Source organism: Tasmannia lanceolata, unplaced genomic scaffold, assembly GCF_043159265.1.
Source record: "Tasmannia lanceolata isolate RefF3 unplaced genomic scaffold, GAP_Taslan_0.1 ptg000037l, whole genome shotgun sequence".
Lineage (NCBI taxonomy): Eukaryota > Viridiplantae > Streptophyta > Magnoliopsida > Canellales > Winteraceae > Tasmannia > Tasmannia lanceolata.
This window is the reverse complement of record NW_027518714.1, coordinates 47,732,971-47,753,298: the sequence shown is the minus strand read 5'-3', so window position 1 is coordinate 47,753,298 and position 20,328 is coordinate 47,732,971. Positions and strand designations below refer to the sequence as shown.

Below are 20,328 nucleotides of genomic sequence, written 5' to 3'. Positions count from 1 at the left end.
AATGAAATCAGCAAATGAGATTCTTCTAACCCTAACTCATTCTCATCTTATACAAACATGGATAAGAAGATGAGTTAAAAATCAACGTATAAGGTATAACATACATATATATCAAGAAATAAAACATATAAATTCGTAAAACAGGGTAGAAATCTCACAAAAATCAAGCTTCTTCTATATTGTTTCCTTTTGCTCCTTTATCCTTTCTCATACGAATATGGTTTCTATTCTCTCTCTCTCTCTTGTTTTATTTCCAGCACATGCAAGATATTCTACGAAGTTTTAATGAGTCATGGGACATGTGGCTTGCTAAGGTAAAAAGGTTTAGCATGGTCTTGCCTGTAGACATGTGACTTGCTAAGGTAAAAGGAATTGTATGGTCTTGCTTGTGGTATACATATATATATGTAAGGAAATACATACACATATACCCAAATACACTTATACCGATACACATATTTATACATAACATTTTCATAGCGAATTTCTTAATTGTTAGATTAGTACACATAAGGTAACATTATATTTAACATTCGTGTTCTCATTAACTATGCTTGATTAAGGAAAATGAGGAAATATGCCTCATTAAGTGCATGAAATATCTAGGTCCTTACAGAGAGCCCAGATCTACCCTAAACGATGCATTATAGATCAAGGGACTATATAATTCAATCAAGGTGGGACCTCCACAGGATCATTTCTTTCCAAATATTATAAAAAGGCGAAGGAAATGATATATTCTTCCCCTTTCCCTCAAGGGGTGTAACTCGAGCCGGGTTGAGCCCAACCCGACCCGGTCTGATTTCCAATCTGACCGAGGTTCAACCCTACCCGACCCGACTCGAGGAACCCTTTTTCCAACCCAAACCCGACCCGAGTTCGACCTGACCCGGCCCGAGTTTCACTCTGGTCGGATTGCCCAATCCCTCAACCTGAACCCGACCCGAACTCAACCAGGGTTGGGAAAACTTATCCCGAACCCGACCCGAGTTGCACCCCTAGGGTTTCCCAGCCCTAGCCCTCTCCAGTGTATTTATGACTTCCCTTTTACACTGCAAGGTAGTGTCCCAGGGAAGTAAAAGGGACGAATATATCACTTCCAAAAAACGAAGTAGCAAACAAACTGTCATCTGTATTTGAAAGCTCGAAGCGTTTTGGAGGGCTAACAGGGCCGGATCTCTCTCCCTCTCTTCTCCATGGAAAACTGCTTCGATCCCGTGAGCCCTAATTTTCCACTCCCCACCATTTCTTACTTTCTTCTTCTTCTTCCAATACTCACAGCTTCCTTGACTGCTTATCGATAAATTTTTTCATTATTAGGATTTGATACACTCTATTTTCAAGGTCGTCTGGAGCAGAAGAAAAACCCTAGGTAAATCTCTCTCTCTCTCTCTCTCTCATTGTTTTTGAATATTTCCTTTCTTTGGTTCTTTCCTCATTTTCATTGCAGGGCGTGAGAGAAACGAAGGCGTTGAGATTTTGGACGTCGAGGTACGGTGTTCAATCTTGCTTTTTCTTGAAAGCAATATAGATGGAAAAAAAGAAGAATTTTGGACAACAATGTGAAGAAGACACTTATTTACATATGTGATTATATCCTATTTTGTTTCCCTCTTTTCTTCTACCCAACCAAGGCGATGGGACTATGCTGCCTTTATGTCACATTACTTAGCTATCTGTTAATCTGAATCACAGCTTATAGATGATGCCCTGCAATTTGCAAGTATAGGTTCAATGCAACAATAGAGTTTTGCAGTAGTGTGTCAGAATATCATATTCAATTTCTGATTACAAATTTTAAGACTGCAAAGACCAAGGAAGAGAATCAATAATTGTCCACATTGATAAAATGACTAATATAGGTAAGGAGGTAGTAGCCGTTGTAAACCCGTAGTACCACAAAAGATTCAAGTTTTCACATGGAAGACTCTGATTATAGTAATCGACTTCTTACGGTACTCAGTGTTGAGACTGAGAGAAAATTGAAACCTAATACTTGGCTAGTCCTCATTTGAAATTGCCTAACCTAGAACCCGATTATTTAAGAAAGAAAACCAAAGGTTAAAGGTTCTAAGAAGTTCAAACTTAATAAGAACTCGAAGGGGTTTGCTATAATTATGAGAAATCAAGACACTTAAACTGGAACTATCTTGAGAAGAGATAAAATTAGAATGATTGAAAATAACAACAAAAAAACACAGTTCGTGTGGTTTCTAAGTCCCTAGTGGCAGATGGTGACGATTGTGCTTGGTGGGTTGATTTTTTCTTGACTCACCATGTGGCCAGATACCGTGAGAGTATTGTGGGCACGAAGGAAATAAAGTCCGGTGATTATCGCGTGTATGCGGAAAATAACACCAACTGCGAGGTGTTGGGAGTTGGTACACCCCGAGCTGAGATGCTCTGTGAGAAGAATCTCTTTCTGATGGATTTGTTGTAACTTGTGAGTGCCGACTATGCGGTGCAATCTACTCTCACTGACTCACCTCGATGAGCAGGGATTTGTATTTTGGTTATTGCACTGGCAAGGTTTCCACTGAGAAATATGATTGCGTTCTGCTTTGGGACATAAGGCTGACGGATCACATCGCTTTGATGCTAGCTCATCTCCTGTAAATAAAGGTCATTGATCGACTGGTCATGTATGCGTACCTAGTCAGCTAGTGACAAACCTAGTGACAAAATTGTTGAATGTACATTTATGTGATACCTTGAAAACTCTAATACTCTGTTTGGTTGCTTGTAGAGGCTGGGAGATTAGGAGAAGAAGAAGTCAAAGAGAATTAGATAAGCATGGAAATGGGGAGAAGATTAGGAGGAAGATTTGTGAGTAGTGTTTGGTTGCACGAGAAGATTAGTGGCGGAAGATGTAGGGTGTCGTTACCAAAATATAGGGCGGAAGAGAGAGAAAGGGAAGAGAAAGAAAGGGAGAAAAATAATAAGACAAGAATCTTCTACTCATTCCCCACACAAATTTCACCATTTTGGTGAAAAAACGGAGAAGATTAGGGTGGGAAACATTGCCGCCAAGTAGGCGCCACATAAGAAAAAAAGCAATAATTATGTCTAGAAGTTGTCTGGTGGTCGAAGTGCAAAATGGCAACTAAACATGCTTTGGGCAGATCTTCGGAACATCATCTTCCGACGATCTCCCCAAATTAAGCAACCAAACAGGGCAAAAGAGTTTTAATTTTCTGATCCACCATTCAGGAGGATTAGTGGGAGTCATTGAAATTAAAAGTACCCATTTTTTGAAGAGTTCTTAGATACAAGGAGCCTTAACAAACTAATTGAACTATTTGAAATAGTGAAAGAAAATGAATAAGAAAGTATTACCTCCATCTGAAAACTTTCATCTATGCTGAGAGATCACTTTGTATTCTTAGAGGAGAGTGATTCTTCTGAATCATTTACTTATAAAGAAGTAATGGAATCCCTTCAATCAGATGAGTGGAGAGTAGTCATAGATGAAGAGATAAATTCTATTATTAAAAATCAAGTTTGAGAATTAGTAGAAATTCCAAAGGATAGAAAACCCTAACATCCACCACCAACAAATAGCAACTACGAAGAGCATAGAAAAATCAAGCCACCAACAAATGACTACCAATATCACCAAAACCAACACCAAACCAACGACAAGCACCACCAACAACTGATTACTAGCAAATCATGAACATGCTACCAACAAAAGCATCTACAAATGCTTTCTCACACATTATCGCACCATTCTTGGATATAAAGGGGCAACAACTCCACTAACATACACCACCAACATGAGAAAATTACCAAACAATTGCCCGGAACCAACCACGAGATGAGAATGATCAAATAATCGGTGTTTAGAGCATCAAGACAAAGAGATGGAAGTAGATTAGAGCAAACTTAAGGACTGATTTGTAGAGAGCAATGGGTTAGGGTTAGGATTTGGAGGTTGAAAGAGTGTTTAATGGCGGTACGACACACTAAGGGTAGAAAGGGTACGGTGCGAGTGGCTGGGGTGTAGCAATCCACAACTCAACTCAACTCAACTCAACAAAGCCTTTGTCCCAAACTAGTTGGGGTTGGCTAAATGAATCCTTTAGAAAAAATTCATGAAGAAGGAATCTACCCGGCTCTAATCCTGGCTCTAGTTGGGTTCTTCTACGTGGATCGTTTTCTTCCATTCTATCCTATCCAAGGTCATGTTCCCTATTATGTTCCTAGCTATCAAGTCTTTCCTCACTGTTTCTACCCAAGTTGTTTTCGGTCTGCCCCTACCTCTTTTTACTCCATCAATTTGGCACGAGTCACCTCTTCTCACCAGAGAATCCAAAGGCCTACGTTGGATATGTCCAAACCATCTTAAGCGGTGGTGCTACCCCCACCTTTTTACGAATGTCTTCATTTTTAATTCTATCTAACCTTGTGTGGTCACACAATTTTACTGTCTTATAAAACTTTCCCTTCCACTTCAACCAACCTGCTCTTATTCTATGGTTAACATCCTCTTCAATCCCTCATTCCTTATGTAGAATTGAACCAAGACACCGAAAGATATTCCTTTTAGGTACCTCCTGTCCAATCATATTTACTACATCCTCGTCCCGCCTCCTTACATTACTAAAGTTGCATTCTATATATTCTGTCTTAGTCCTACTCAGTCTAAACTAAAACCTTTGGATTCCAAAGTAGTTCTCCATAACTCCAACTTAGCATTTACTCCTGCTTTGGTTTCGTCGATTAATACTATGTCATTTGCTTTGGTTTCTTTTTGTGGGGGGGTAGCAATCCACAAAAAGAAAAATAGTTTTTGGGTGCCACAGCACTGTTTGGGTGGCAGTGGTGGGGTACGAGTGGCTCGGGGGGAAGGAAAACCACAAACAAAAAGATGATTTAAGGTGTGGCAGCAATAGGAGAATGGACAAGAAGGGGAGCAATTAGGGTTAGGGAAGGTCGCACGGTATTGATTTGGGTTATGGTTTTAGGGTTTCTCTGTTTAGGGTTAAGGTTAGGGATCTCCAATCTCGATCTTCAATCTTTCACTCTGATACCATGTTAGAATCTACATTGAAGTATTAAGAGTGGAGAAGAGAGGAGAGAAAAGATGGAGAGGAGACTGCATGAGTGAGAGAGTCAAAATCTCTCGGGGGGGTTCTGCCACTGGGCTGTTATATAAGCCATGATTTTTCACTGGTGTGTGTGTGTGTGTGGTTCTGCCACTGGGCTGTTATATGAGCCATGATTTTTCACTGGCTGTTGACAAGGATCTGGGTACTGTTCCCTATCAACTTTCTGTGGCCAATAAAAAAGTTGTTTCTCTTAATCAATCCAATGATGAGCCACACAAGACTAGTATCTTTGTATTGCTTGTTTGTTGATCGATCCCCCCACCAACCCCGCCTCTTTCATAGCTACTCAACATCCATTGCAAGCCTAGGCCTCAGAGATTGATTTATGTGAATTTTCACTGTACATTCTCATAACAGAATAGACAACGAGTAGTAATTAAAAGACAGTTGGTTTTTACAAAAATTTAAAGCCTTTTTTTTTTGAATGGCTAAGCATAAGATATTATTAATAAGAAAAGAGGGGGCCCACGACTAATATGGTTAAGGCTAACATCATGGTGTCAAAAAAAAAATCATAGATTTCCAAGGCTGCCCTATCGACCCCAGCACGGCGTAGTCTATCTGCAGCACAATTAGATGATCTTTTCACATGCTGAAACCTTACATGAAAGCTAGCTACTCTCTCATGGATCTCATCTATAAACTCATCAAATCTCCAGGGATGAGGATGACTACCAGCCATCCACCTGATCACATTAAGTGAGTCTCCCCTAACAATCAATCCGCTTAGGATACACCTTCATCTAATATTCTGATACCTTGTAAGCCACTCTTCAACTTCATTGGAGTCTGTATTCCCTGTGACCCAAAGAAAGCCTACTTGGTCGTACCCTCAACTCCAGCCGGCCCGGATAAAGCTTTTGACTTCTTTCGCCAATAAAAATCAAATCAGCCAAGAGAGTTCCATACAATATATTGTAAATTAGGGAAACCAGCTCACTGGTCAATAATAATAAGTCTAATTGGGTCTGACAAGTGACAACAAATCAGATCTATGAAGTAAACTCCCTAACTATCACCCGAATAAATTTAGAAGGGGTAATTGAATAAGGGCAGGGGTGTAGGGTATAAGATTAAGGGTTGTGAGGGTAGCTCAATGGAGAAATACTTAGTCTGCAGGGTCTCAACCATGACTGTCTAGATGTACGTAGCCTCAAAGAGAAGAAAGCGATATAAATAGAGATATGATGAGAGGCTAATCCCAACCAAAACAAGGAAAGATGAAGTAAAGAAGGATAAAGGATCGAGAGATCAAGATTAAGAAACAATCAGGATCATAAAAATTAATTTAAAAGAGGAGAGTAGGAAGAAAAGATTTGTATCTGAAATATACCACTCGTGGGAAGGCTTTGACAATCCATCCGGTCCCGCCGTGTCCGAGGAAGGAGCGTCCTCAAGTAGGAAATGGAAGGGAGAGCAAGACTTTTCGATCGGAGTAGGGGATCTGGATCTTTTGAAGGAGTTGGAATATGATGAGCAAATGGCTTCGGAGTAGTTTCCTACGCCGAGAGAAATCTCAATGGGATTCTGGAAAAGACAATGGAAACAATTTAAAAGGGTCGCAAGGGATAATGCAGAGGACTTTTTTAGGCTAACTGGGAAAAAAAACCGTCAAGGAATTATTTATTCCTCTCTATAAGCTTCCTCATTTCAAGAATGCTTTTGATGAGGAAAGGCGGGTTCGGCGTCTCCGCTGGGAAGAGGAGAAAGCGGCAGAGATAAAAAGGTTGGGCGAGTCTGGAAGAGGAATCCAGTTGGTCGAGATTCGCTGAACCTAGAAATTAGCCAGTTGGTCAGAGAGCGTTTGGGTAAGGAAGAAGAAAATAAAGGTAAAGGCAAAGCTGTGGAAGAGAGTTCAGGGGTAGCTATGGAGAGGGTATGTTTCTGAAGAGCTTGATGAAATGATGTCAATAGGTGATGTATTTGTGGTAGGGTATGGGGAATTGGGGATGATGTTGGGGCTGAGAATTTGTTTGTGGCATTGGCGGAAAGAGATTTAAAGGAAAAAAGGGAGAAAGAGAAGGAAAGGAAAATGGGGAGCATGAGGCCATGCCTCCTGGAAATTAGAGGGTAGATATCTTTGGTGTAAATAGTCGACTTGTAGGTTTTGGTGTTCAGATCTAAGTTCGTGTTTTGTTTTCTTTCTTAGTTGCTTTAGTGGGTTAGGTCCTTTCTTCATGGTGTAATGGGATACACATTTTTTTTGGGATATTTGGAGTCAGTTCAGAGATCGGGAGATTACTTTGAGTGCTGGGCGCTGGTAGATTGCAGTCCCTATGGTTGTTATGGCTAGTCGAGGGTACTCTTTGGTCCTTTTCATCTTTCTGCTTCTTATTTTAGAGCATGGGGTTCTGACGGTTAGACTCAACATGGGATGCAATTGGGAGAATGCTAAAGCTATACCCAAGTGTGCTTGAGGAACTTTGTTATTCGCTGCTTAGGGAACTTTTCCCTGGATATCTTTCTCCTTGTGTCTGAGTTTGTAAAATAGAAAGGTGCACAAATGATACGATGAAGATGCCTGACTTATTTCAGGTCACTTATATCCTTTTGTCCACTGTATGATGTAGTCTAGGGTGCTGGGACTCTTGGTTTAAAAATTCTGGGATGGACAGTCATTTATTTTTGGGATAGATGTTGTCTGAAAGGATGTAACCAGTGAAACGAAGCTTTGAGTCTGGTTTGGTTTTTGTTATTGTATTCAAGATCTCCGTGGATGATCGTAAAAGTTTAGAAATGGCCTTTGTTTTTAGGAATTAGTAGGGGGTGGACAGCACTATAGATCTCTTGCAGTGTGAAGCATCTCTGGGTGACTTAAGGAATTAATTGGACATTGGCGCCGATGGTTCTTTTTGGATGGAGGATTTTTGTAATGTATAAAGAAGATGCCAATCTATAGTAACTATAGCTATTAGTGGTCTTGTGGATACTTCTTTTTGGTAGTTCTTATGGTCTTGGGTATATCCTGACTAGGGGTGGACATGGTTCCGGTTCGAACCGAGGAACCGAACCGAACCGGCACATTTGGTTCGGTTCGGTTGGGTTCCATTCCTATATGGTTCGGTTTCGGTTCAAAAATCCGGGAACCGGTGAAAATTCGGTTCGGTTCTGGGTTTGGGATCCCGGAACCGAGAACCGAACCGAGAACCGAATTGGTTTAATGAGGGCCTGTTTGCTTTGGATATTAGGGCCTGATTATTTCCCAAATTTGTAGTTCATGGCTTCATGCATTGCCAAAATTTGTGCATGATTATCCCACCTGTTTGTACTTCTTCATACTTCATATAAGTTTTGCATTGCCCAAATTTGTGCCTGTTACTGTTACTGTTAGTGCTTGTAATTCATATATAAACAGGGCCATTGGTGAAGGTTGGGTAAACCCAGAACCGAACCGAACCGAACCGATTATATCTGGTTCTGGTTCGGTTCGGTTCCACACATATATGGTTCGGTTCTGGTTCCAATTTCAGGGAACCGATTATACATGGTTCGGTTCTGGGTTTAGCCCAAAACCGAACCGAACCGAACCATGTCCATCCCTAATCCTGACCTCTCATGCTTTGTAATTTGAAGTTGGGACTCCTGGTCCCCAATGTAATTCGTCTGATATGAATACAATTGTCACTTTTCAAAAAAAAAAAAAAAGATCATAAAAATTAAGGAAGATCAAGTTCAAGAAAAGATCACGGTCATGATCAAGGAAAGAAAAGAAGATCGAGATCCTAAAAGGATCAAGATCAAGATCAAGAAAAGGGGAATGAAGATCAAGGGGAAGAAAAGATGAAAAAGGGGAAACGATTTATAAACCCAACTAGGAAGGATAGAAAGGGGAATGGTTTAAAAACCCAGCCAGTAAGAGTAAAAAGGTAGAAAAATGAATGTATGATGCAAGAAGGGAGAGAGAGAATGAATAGAGGGTGCGGTGCAAGAAGGGAGAAGATGAACATGGAATTGTTGAAGGGAGGAGAGAAGAGAAAGATGGGAAGAGAAAGAAAGAGACAAGGATGTAAAGCAAGAGGGGCTTATTCTCACATTTTTTCCAATATTTCCAAGACTTACCTCCAGCTTCCTCTTTTCTGGTCTTTTACATGGGCTGAGGGGTTTCGCACTTATTAAAAAAGTAAGTTTGCATTTACAAAAAATAGTGAATCCACTCACTAAAAATAGTAAGTCTATATTTTTTAATGGGTGATTTTTGTGGTTTGACATAAGTGATGGCGGTCCTTAAAGAAAAAATGTGAGAAAGGTGGTGGGCCATGAGAAAAATGGTATGGTGGCCGATGTGGACATCGCTCACGTCTATGGTAAATAAAAATGCTTCTTATCCAAGTAAAATGCTAATAAAAGAGAATAACACATGTCCAATAGTCCAATAGGGAGAAATTTAAATCTAACGACGGCTAAGATGGCTGAATTACATTAGTTTTCTCATGTGGGATGAACTTGACTCCGTCAAATAGAAGCTGGCCATATGCTGAAACGGATCCTCGTGAAGTCACCGTTGTTGCCGGACTACATCCATCCACGAACAATCGATCAATAAACGCCCTCTCCAATGAATGTGTTATCTCCAATGAAACCCATGGAACATCTCCGTCATCCAGATGTCCATTTCGTAAACCCAGAGAGCAATGAAGCGATGATGGTAAGGTTTGTCATATCTCCAAGGCGTGTGTGATGAGTGAATCCTGTTGGAACATATGTATATTGCCTAAGGGCATAGTTGCCATTGTACTCTTCTCTTTATAAAAATACACAAGTTAGGGGGAGAGATCTCCAACCCACTCTCGTCTCTCATTTTCTCCTCTAATATGGTATCAGAGCCCTAGGGTTTTGATCCCCTAGGGACCACCATAACCACCTCTCTTCTTCTCCTTCTTTCTCCCTCACCTCTCCCCAAACCCTAACCCGTGCGCCACCCTTAACCCTCGCCAGCCCTCCTCCCACCCTTGCAACCCCTGTCCCCCTCCTGCCCCTGGGTTTTGATCCCGTAGGGACCACCATAACCACCTCTCTTCTTCTCCTTCTTTCTCCCTCACCTCTCCCCAAACCCTAACCCGTGCGCCACCCTTAACCCTTGCCAGCCCTCCTCCCACCCTTGCAACCCCTGCCCCCCTCCCGCCCCTTGCTGTCCCCACCTCTCTCGTGACACCTCCTCCTCACTGCCCCTCTCTCTCGCCACCTCTCGCCACCCCTCACCAAACCCCTTCCTCCATCCTCACTGTCCTCTCTCATCTCCCCTCTTCACCCCACCCCACTCATCATCCCACTCTCCATCCTCCCTACATCCCTCTCTTGTCCTATCCCTTTTGCCTCCATTAAAACCCTCTTCTTCTCTCTTTGAATCTCTAATCTAAACCCTCTTCTCTAGGTTTTAAGCCCTCTCCCTTGGGTCCTTTCTCTCCCGCGGGTTCTACCCCATCCTTCTATTCAATGACCTAAATTATCTTAGGTCATTTTTTCTCCATTTTCGCGGCTTCAATCTATGTTTGACTGTTTCTCTTCTCCTTATTGCAGGCCTCGTGTTCGCTAAAATATCTGAGTGTGATGTTGGGCCTCCGATCTCCTTTCCTAGCCTCTATTCTCCTCCTGGCTAATGGTCATATGTCTCACTTTACTATGTCTATTCAACGGAGCTGCGATCTCATGGCCGAGCCCGTCGTGTGATTCTTCACTTCTATATTGTTTATCCTCTGCCGTCATTGTGGTTGCGAGTGTCTTTATCTTTCTGTCGTTATGGATCCTCCTGTTAGTGTGACTCATTCTATTAGATTGACGACTCCACCTTCGGCTACTGTCTCGAGTTCTTCCTCTTCTGTGGAGGCTTCTTTCCCACAGATGACTTCTGTCCCACTTGACGGGTTCATTCTATCCCTCACAGGGATCCTCCCTTGTGCACATCGCTGTATGCGGCCTCATGGGTCAGTGCCTCTTCTATTGATACTTCTATTCTTGGCTCATATGTTGGTGGTGATCATTCTGGCCATGTTCCTGGTCACTTTGCCAGAGGTCAGGGTCGTTGAGGCCGTGTTCCTGGCCGTGATTCTGCGAGCTGCCATGTTGCCGGTTACTGCACTCCTTATCAAGCAGCGGGACGTTCTGTGGCTACGGGCTATACGTCTACATCCTCCTCCACCGACCTAGTAGCACATGATGACTGTTTTCATATTTCCAGGGCCGACTATGATGAGTTTTTGCGCCTGCGTACCCATTGTCAAGCGCCTACTGTGCCTTTTGCACAGCCCAGTGGTTCGCCAGCTTCGCTTCTTACTACCTCTGGCTATTGGATTATTGATTCAGGGGCCTCTAACCATCTGATGGGTAACTCTGGTTCCCTTAGTTTGTTTAAACCCCTTCATCTGTCCTCTACGGTTACTTTGGCCGATGGGACCACTGCACTCATCTCTAGTATTAATATTATTTCTCCTCTTTTTGGTCTTACCTTGTCATCGGTATTATGTGTTCCTAATTCACCCTTTAATCTACTTGTTGTTAGCCAACTTACCAAAAGTTTTAATTGTTATGTCGTTTTCTTTCCCTCTTATTGTGTTTTTCAGGATCTTTTGACTGGGAAGACGATTGCTACAGATCATGTGGTAAATGGTCTCTATCACCTTGACTGTGACCCTCCTCATACCATGTTGCATACTTCTGTTGATGCCTATCAGTGGTATTGTTGTCTCTGCCATCCCTCCCTTCAACGACTTCTGCAATCCTCTGTTTTTCTGGCCTTGTTCAGCCCTTTCAATGGGAGTTCTGTGAGCTCGGGAAGCACCATCGTGTGTCCTTCATGTCCCGGGTGGTTAGTCGTGTTTCGAGTCCATTTGAGCTAGTCCACTTTGATGTTTGGGTCTTTCCCGGGCTCTGTCCCTTCTTGGTTACCGATACTTCATCATTTTTGTTTATGATTTCTCCCCTATGACGTGATTTTTTCTTGTTAAGGATCGCTCGTAGGTCTTACTGATTTTCGTGCCTTCCATGCTGTGGTTATTAACCGATACAATTGCCGCCTCAAATGTTTGCACACTGACAGTGCTTGGGAATACTTCTCTGCCTCTAATGGTTTTCATAATTTCTTATCCACTCATGATATTAACCATCAGTCCTCTTATGCCTACACCTCTCAGCAAAATGGTGTCGCCAAGAGGAAACTTAGGTATCTGCTTGATATAATCCACACACTTCTCTTTCAAATGCGAGTTCCTAAAACCTATTGGATTGATGCCATGCTTGCGGCCCGTTTCCTGGCTAATAAGCTGCCATCCTCCGTCCTTGATGGTAAATCAATCTTTTCGAACTTACATCTTCAGCGAGATCCTTTTCCTCTCACACCCCGGGTCTTTGGTTGTGTTTGCTTTGTTCACCACCTCAGTCCTAGTCTTGATAAATTGGACCCCCAGGCGCAACACTGTGTCTTCCTGGGCTACTCTCGTATTTATAAGGGTTATCGCTGTTATAGTCCCCGATTACGCAAGTTGTCCGTTTGCGCTGATGTGAACTTCTTTGAGTCCAAGCCCTACTTCCCTCTACATGAGCGTAGTCCCACTGTGCTGGACTCGACGATTCCTCTTCCTCTTCCTGTTCTTCCTGACTCGGTTGGGTCCTCTTTGCCTCCATTAGAGGTGTTCGTGGCTCCTCTGTATCGGATTGTGCACCATTACCAGTTTCAGTTGCTCCTCCTCCTCCTGCTATTATGAAGACCTATGAGTGGCGTTGACGACCAGTTCCACCTCCACCTCTTGAGGCATCGTCTTCTCAGCCGGAGATCTCATCTCCCTCATCTCAGGTACCTCTTCTTCCCTCTCCAAATGTGCCTGTAGACTCCCCTATTGCTTCCCGTACTTGTTCCCGTTCTACTGCACATACTATTTCTCACTGTCTCTTATGATCATCTCACTCTTATTTTTCACAGCTTTGTGTCTTCCTTGTCCTTTGTTTCTATGCCTAGGTCTGTGCCAGAGGCTCTTGCTCACCCAGGTTGGCGTGCTACTATGGATCTTGAGATGGCCGCCCTTCAGGCGAATCATACTTGAGATATGGTTTCCCCTCCTCCCGATGCTCGGCTTGTTGGCTGTCGATGGGTTTTTCGCATCAAGTATTTGCCAGATGGATCAGTTGAGCGCCTGAAGGCACGCTTAGTTGCGAAGGGGTATACGCTGACATTTGGGATCGATTACACCGAGACATTTTCTCCCGTCGCCAAGATTCCCTCTGTTTGTATGTTGCTTTTCCTGGCTGTTAACCATGGTTGGCCCCTCTATCAGCTCGATGTGAAGAACGCTTTTCTTCATGGTGATCTCACTGAGGAGGTGTATATGGAGCAACCTCCTGGGTATGTTGCTCAGGGGGAGATGCCCTCCTCCGTGTCACTTGCAAAAATCTCTCTAAGGCTTAAAACAATCTCCTCGAGCATTGGTTTGGAGGTTAAGTGAGGCTGTCATATGTTTTGGTATGACATTTCATATTGCTAATAAGGCCGCAATTCATATTGCTACAAATCCAATCTTCCATGAGCGAACACATTGAGGTGGATTGCCGTTTCATTCGTCAGCGAATCCAGAAGGGCTAGATATGCACAGTTTTACTAGATCTGTGGATCAGCTGGCTGATATGTAAGCTGGGAATTTATGATACATACATTCTAGCTTGAGGGGGGAGTGTTAGAACATATGTATATTCCCTAAGGGCATATTTGTCATTGTACTCCTCTTTTTTATAAATACACAAGTAGGGGGGGGGGGATCTCCAACTCACTCTCTTCTTCTCTCATTTTCTCCTCTAATAAATCCAATCACGAATTTATCACATTGGAGGAATGTGGTCACTAGATCTGGTTTGTTGCTAGACCTGATTAGACATCTATTTATTATTACTACTGAGCTAATTTCCCTCATTTATAATCTGTTATGTGAAACTCTCTTTGCTCATTCGATTTTTATTATCGGAAGAATTCAAAAACTTTGAATCTTTGTAAAAATATATGTCTTTTAATTACTACTAGTTGTTTATGCTATTATGAGAATGTATAGTGCAAATTCCCATAAATCAACCTACGAACCCTAGGTTTGCATCAAATTGGTATAAGAGCTCGATTTGCATCAATCTCGCATCAAAGCTAGATTCGCATCAATTTGGTATCAGAGCTGGGTTCGAATCGAAGGGTAGACTCAATGGAGAAATACTAGTAGGTTAAAATGAAAATAAGAATGTAGGAAAAGACTGTACCTGCGTAGTGTGCAGGGCCTCATGCCCTGTCGTTTAGATATAGGTGGCCTCGAACAGAAGAAAGGGACATAACTAGAGATATGAGAAGGAGGGGTTAATCTCAGTCAAGACGAGGAGATATAAAGGAAAGAAGGATCAAAATCAAGAAACGATTAAGATCACCAAAAGAAAGGAAGATCAAGATCAAGAAAAAAAAAAAAAAATCCAGAAAAGATCAAGATCAAGACCAAGGAAAGAAAAGAAGATCACAATTCATAAAATATTCGGATCAAGAAAAGAGAAATGAAGATCGAGATGAAGAAAAGATAAAGGATAAGTGGGAACGATTATAAACCCAACTAGGGAGGGTAAAAAAGAGAAAAAAAGAGAAGAATTTATAAACCCATCCGGGAAGGGTGAAAAAGTTTGGAAAATGATGTAGGATGTAAGAAGGGAGAAAATGCACAGATGATGTAAGAAGGGGAAGAGTAAGATGGAATTGTTGAAGAGGGGAGGAGAGAAGAGAAAGAAGGGAAAAGAGAGAGAGAGAGGGATCTTCGACGAAGTTGGGCCTAATTGGTTTTTAAAAAAAAATATATATATATATATATAAAAGGTTTGTAGAGGCAAAAGGAAAAAGAAGGCGATTTTTTAGGCGATTTAGGAGCTCCCTCCCTAGGTCGATGGAAACCCTAGGAGGGAGGCGTTTTCTTCCCTATTTCGTCTCTCTCTCTCTCTCTCTCTCCTGTCTCTCTCTTCCTCCCCTATTTCGTCTCTCCCTCTCCCGTCTCTCTCTCTCTTCCCTATTTCGCCTCTCTCTCTCTCTCTCCCGTCTCTCTCTCTTCCCTATCTCGTCTGTCTCTCCCGTCCCTGTCTCTCTCCCCTATTTCATCTCTCTCTCTTCCCTATTTCGTCTCTCCCTCTCGTCTTTTTCTCCCCATCTCTCGCTGACCTTTCTCTCTTCGATCGATCTTCCTCTCTCCTTTCCTGATATCCCTTTCTCCCCGTATCTTCTTTTCTTTTACTTTTCTGATCTCTTTCTATTCTCTCTCTTTCTGCCTTTTCTTCTCCCGCCATCTTTCTTTCTCCCAGGTTTCTCTTTCTCTTGGATCTATCTTTCCTATTTTTTTATTCTCTTCCTTGATGGGCAAATGAGGTGTTAGTGATCGGATGATGCCCGGAGTTGGGCAGACCTCGCAGGGGATGCAACAATGGTGGCTGGAGGTGCGAAATGGCCGGAGCTGGGTCCGAGTGGGCCGGATTTATTGGGGAAAGGATCGGATCTGGGTTGGGTGGATGGAGAAAGTGGGCTGATGAGTTGTCGGAAGTGGTGGACCTGGCAGGAGTGTGAAAAAGGGTGGCCGGATTCGGGGAAAAAAAAGGAAGAGGTTGGATGTGGAGGGTAAAGATGGGGTTTGATCGAGGTACAAGGTTGGGGCTAGAAGGGTAGGATTAGGGTGAACAATAGTGGGCTCTAGGATTAGGTGAAAATAAGGGTAGGTTTAGGATTTTAGGTTCTGGTGAAGCTGAAGGGGAAGAAGTTTGGGTAAAAAATGGTGGTTTCTAGGGTTAGATTAGGGTTTTTGGCTTGGTGGTTTAATGGGGATCCCCCGGAATGGGCGGTGGTGCAAGGTGGAGGCCGCCGATGATCGGATTCAATGGATTGGCTATCGTGCACGGTTAGAGGCGCACAACAGCTTTAGGCCTTTGAGAAGGATTTTTAAAATTTGAATTAGTTGGCTAGAATGTGGTGGCGCAGTCTGAGTGTCGTGGCAGGTCACAACTATAATTTGATGGGGTCCACAAATATGACACTTTCAAATGAGACCATTGTGCAATATAAAGGAAAGGAGGGGGGATGGTGAAGGCATTTTCAGCTGCGGTAGTAGATGAAGAATTTGAAATGGAAGTGAAATAGGTATTCGGCAGGGTGGCAGCGCATGGAAGTGTAGAACTCGTTGTAGTGGTTGACCCAGAAGATCATTTTTTGGCTTTTTATTGGTCTAAGAGCATGCTCCTAGCCACCCTTAATTGATTCTATGTAATGCAAGGAGGGACCCCTGGTCCCCAATGTAATCTTCATAGTATCAATGAAATTGTCTATTTTCAAGAGAGAGAGAGAGAGAGAGAGAGAGAGAGAGAGAGAGAGAGAGAGAACCTTGACACAAGAGGGTCTTTTTTGCACATTTTTCAAGATTTCCAAGATTTCTTAGGGCTTCTTCCTTTTTGGTCTTTTACATGGGTTGAGGTGTTTCATTTACTAAAAATAGTAAGTCAGTATTTACTAAAAATAGTAAGAGGAAATGGTTTGTGAGCAGCTGCTCAGATAAGCTTATCTGAGCAGGAGCTCACAAACCATAGGGGGCCCACATTTTTGGAGGGTTCCAAAGCATTCATTTGGAAGCCCTTCCATGGATAGGGTGTTTACAAAAAATCAGCCCTATAGGATCATCGTAACCCTGCCATTTGTGGAGGGAAAAAATGGGCAAACATGGACACACAGTGTCTGTCCATTTCCCCATCCACCTTTGATTAGGTTAGGATGATCCAATTGATCTGATTTTTGGTACACACCCTATCCATGGAAGGGCCTGAAAAATGTGCCCCTCCCCCACCCATGGTTTGTGAGCTATCGGCGTCGCTTACCTACTGACGAAGTCTCTTTCCTATCTACCTTGCTAGATCTCTTAGTGGGATTAGATTCGGAAGGGAAAGCCGACGTCATGCGCCAGACACGAAGAAACTCCTTTCTCTTTCTACTAGATCCAAACCTTCAGCGGAACTGGACGCATACGACTACTATCACGCTCTATTCAGATTGGTCACTAAGAAAGAAAGGCGTAGTAGGCCTCCCTTTAAGGGATGTGAAAGAAAAGGTTGGTCCTAGCCCCGTAGTAGGCCTCCCTGTAAGGGATGTGAAAGAAAAGGTCGGTCCTACGCATGTTCTAAATAATCCATGTTTTGCCCATTTTTTCCTTCCACAAATGGCAGGGTTAGGATGATCCTATAGGGCTGATTTTTGGTAAACACCCTATCCATTGAAGGGCCTTCCAAATGAATGCTTTGGACCCCCCCTCCCCCCCCCCACCCACCCAAAATGTGGGCCCCCTATGGTTTGTGAGCTCCTGCTCAGATAAGCTTATCTGAGCAGCTGCTCACAAACCATTTCCTCAAATAGTAAATCCATGCTTACTAAAATAGTAATTCTGTAATTTTTTAATGGGTGATGTGTGGGATTTGGCTTTAGTGATAGTTGGCCTTGGGAAAAAGGTGAGGAAGGTGGGCCATCGGTGAAAAAGGTTATCATGGGCCATAGGTGATGTGGACATCCCTGCACCTAGTCTAAATAAAAATGCTAATAATCGAAATAAAATGGCCATAAAAGAAAATTACACATGTCCAATAGTCCAATAGGAAAAAAATTGAATCTAACTGTTGCTAAGATGACTGAAACACATTAACATCTCAAAAAAGAAAAGAAAAAAAAGAAAGCACTTGCACATGTCTAGAAACTAAATATCCATAAAGTGACTATTGTGATGCATCTTCTCTTACAACTTACAAGTGACTTTGTGATAGTCAACAAATCTTATATTTTTATCCTTCACTTTTTTCCACAGTATTCGTCTTTGTAGATCAAACCTCTTGGATGGTATCAGGTTGTTGTCTCCAATATTATGATCTTGTGAATTGTGCAGGTAGGAGGTGGAACATCAAAGAAGAATAGACCAACTACAGGTATTTCATACCATTCTTGGATATGGATTATAAGAAAATGGTCTATTGTAACAATGATATTTTCACGTATGAAATATTGTTGTGTTGGGCACGTTTCTTGACATAGCAATGAAGAGAAAGCATGCCATTTTTGTACTGTTTCAGCAATTCTATATACATTTTAAATGCACTATTATCATCTGGATACATTTTCATGCATATTAAGTTTTACATATTTGTACATGTTAAAATCAATTTATGTATGAAAATTCATATAAATCATGAAACAACTAACACTAATCAATAAACATGGCCAAGGAAAAGTAGCCAGATGCTTATCATAAAGTTTTTTCTTTATCTTTTATTAATCATTCAAGCTGTATATACTATATAGTCACCAAAGTGGGAAGAGAATGAGAGAAACAGAAGCAGAAAGGCAGGGTGCTGAAAAAGAGAAAATGCTGGAAGTTGCTTGTAGAGATTAGTAATTTTCATGTTAAATTATTTGTATGCCTGAACCATTTCAAAAATAAATAAATAAATAAAATATTTGTATGCCTGATGATGGCGTTTGTCGTTTAATCTTGTTCGGTCTTTTGCTATCAACTTAAGAGTAGATTTGCAAATCATAACCTATTCTTTCTGTATGCAAAATGTTATATGAATAAAAGAGTTATTATCTGGAAAGCTTTCAGCTACCTAGCATCTCACATTATGTAAATAGGCTGCTGGAGAAATGTCATTAAAAAGAATGCTCCTGGAGAAATGATTTCTCAATTCTACAAAATAAAGGAACCTTAAACCATCAAATGGTCCATGTTAGACGTTTTATTCTGAAAGGGCGAAGTACCTGTGTTGGACACGTGTCAGGTTCCAATACTCTAGGATTCACTACAACACTTCAAGAACTCTTTCATCTAATTTTTCCCTAATACTATTACCACAAACCACATATTTTGAGTTTTATCCATCCTAAAAATAAGTTTTTTATATGAAAATAATACATTATATTTCCTTACCCTTTTAAAATTTCTAATATTACTCATTATAACCATATTATTATAAAAAAAATTAAAATTTAGGAATTGATTAAAATATTTTGGCGACTCCATGAATCTTTCTTTTTTAAGCATGTTGAATGCGACACTCGCTCGATATCCATGTCGGATTCCGACACTTGTACAGTTGTACCCATAATCGTACAAAAATAGCACATGGTACATCTGCTTTTGTATCTGTAGTCTCATTCTACTCATAGCATATGTTACACATATGTTTGGTAGATAGGTCAAAGTAGAATTGCTAGTTTTCCTTCAATTTTTATAACAGTTTTACTGTCACATTGGATACAGCTAATTCAAATGCTTTGAAGCTGAGCTGCGAACTTCTTCGACTGTTTGTCACAGGTGTGCATTCCTGAATGACAGAAAACTTTTATGCCCAAGTTTAGAATTTAAAGCTAGTCTGTTTTTAACTTTTATTTCAATGTATTTAAAATATTAAGTTTAAAATTGTCTAACTTTGACAGAGGCTGTGCACCGTGCTGCTATAATTGCTGAAGCTGAGGGTATTAGTAAAATCGAAGCAACTCATTTAGAGAGGATACTTCCACAACTGCTTTTGGATTTCTAAGGAATTTATTTAGACTTTATTTATGGAAATTTGAGCATGACACAGATGGCTTCCTATTTTGTAAGATCTTGGTTGTGTTTATGTCAATTAATTCAGTCTAACCTTGGAGAATTCAACCTGAATATCTAGAGAAAATCAATAGAATTATGTTAATGATCTAGACATCCCTTAGAAATCCACTGCCTTGGATGTCAGAAATTCATTCTGTAGGTGCCTCCATTGTTACTTTATATATTATATGATTAATGATGCTCACTTATTTTCCTGGTGTGACTGGCAATGGCCATATGTCCTTGTAATCTGTATTGCTAGTGGGTTGGTGGCTTCTTTGTTTCTCTTGTTTCTTGCTTTGCTCTTGTAAATTTATTTGACTTGTTAAATAAAAAGAAAAGGGAAAAAAGTCCCATAGTATTTTTTTTTTTCGAACAAATATTATATGTTAATAAGAACGAGAAAAAGAGAAGAAAAAGAGGGCAAGGGCCTGTGCAAAAAACGGTGCATGCCCATTGCCAAAAGAGGGCACAGGTGCAACCCTGAACATCACAAATTATGCATTTCGTGCCAAACCACTAGGCTGATACTAAGTCCTCTCAAAATTAATTAATTTGTTAGCTAGGCAAACCCCTTCTATATGAATATGAGAACAAGAACTGTTTGATAATCT

At 41.4% G+C, this 20,328-nt stretch overlaps 1 protein-coding gene across 1 annotated transcript; it reads left to right on the top strand.

The window, feature by feature from the left end:
* The first annotated feature begins 1,039 nt into the window (after positions 1 to 1,039).
* On the top strand, positions 1,040 to 19,934 carry LOC143861811 (centromere protein X). The gene is made up of 6 exons (XM_077372747.1): positions 1,040 to 1,217; positions 1,321 to 1,372; positions 1,451 to 1,491; positions 18,014 to 18,053; positions 19,385 to 19,438; positions 19,561 to 19,934. Exons 1-6 carry the CDS (start codon positions 1,197 to 1,199, stop codon positions 19,662 to 19,664), a joined length of 312 nt encoding a protein of 103 aa, XP_077228862.1. The 5' UTR covers positions 1,040 to 1,196; the 3' UTR covers positions 19,665 to 19,934.
* Positions 19,935 to 20,328: the final 394 nt, after the last annotated feature.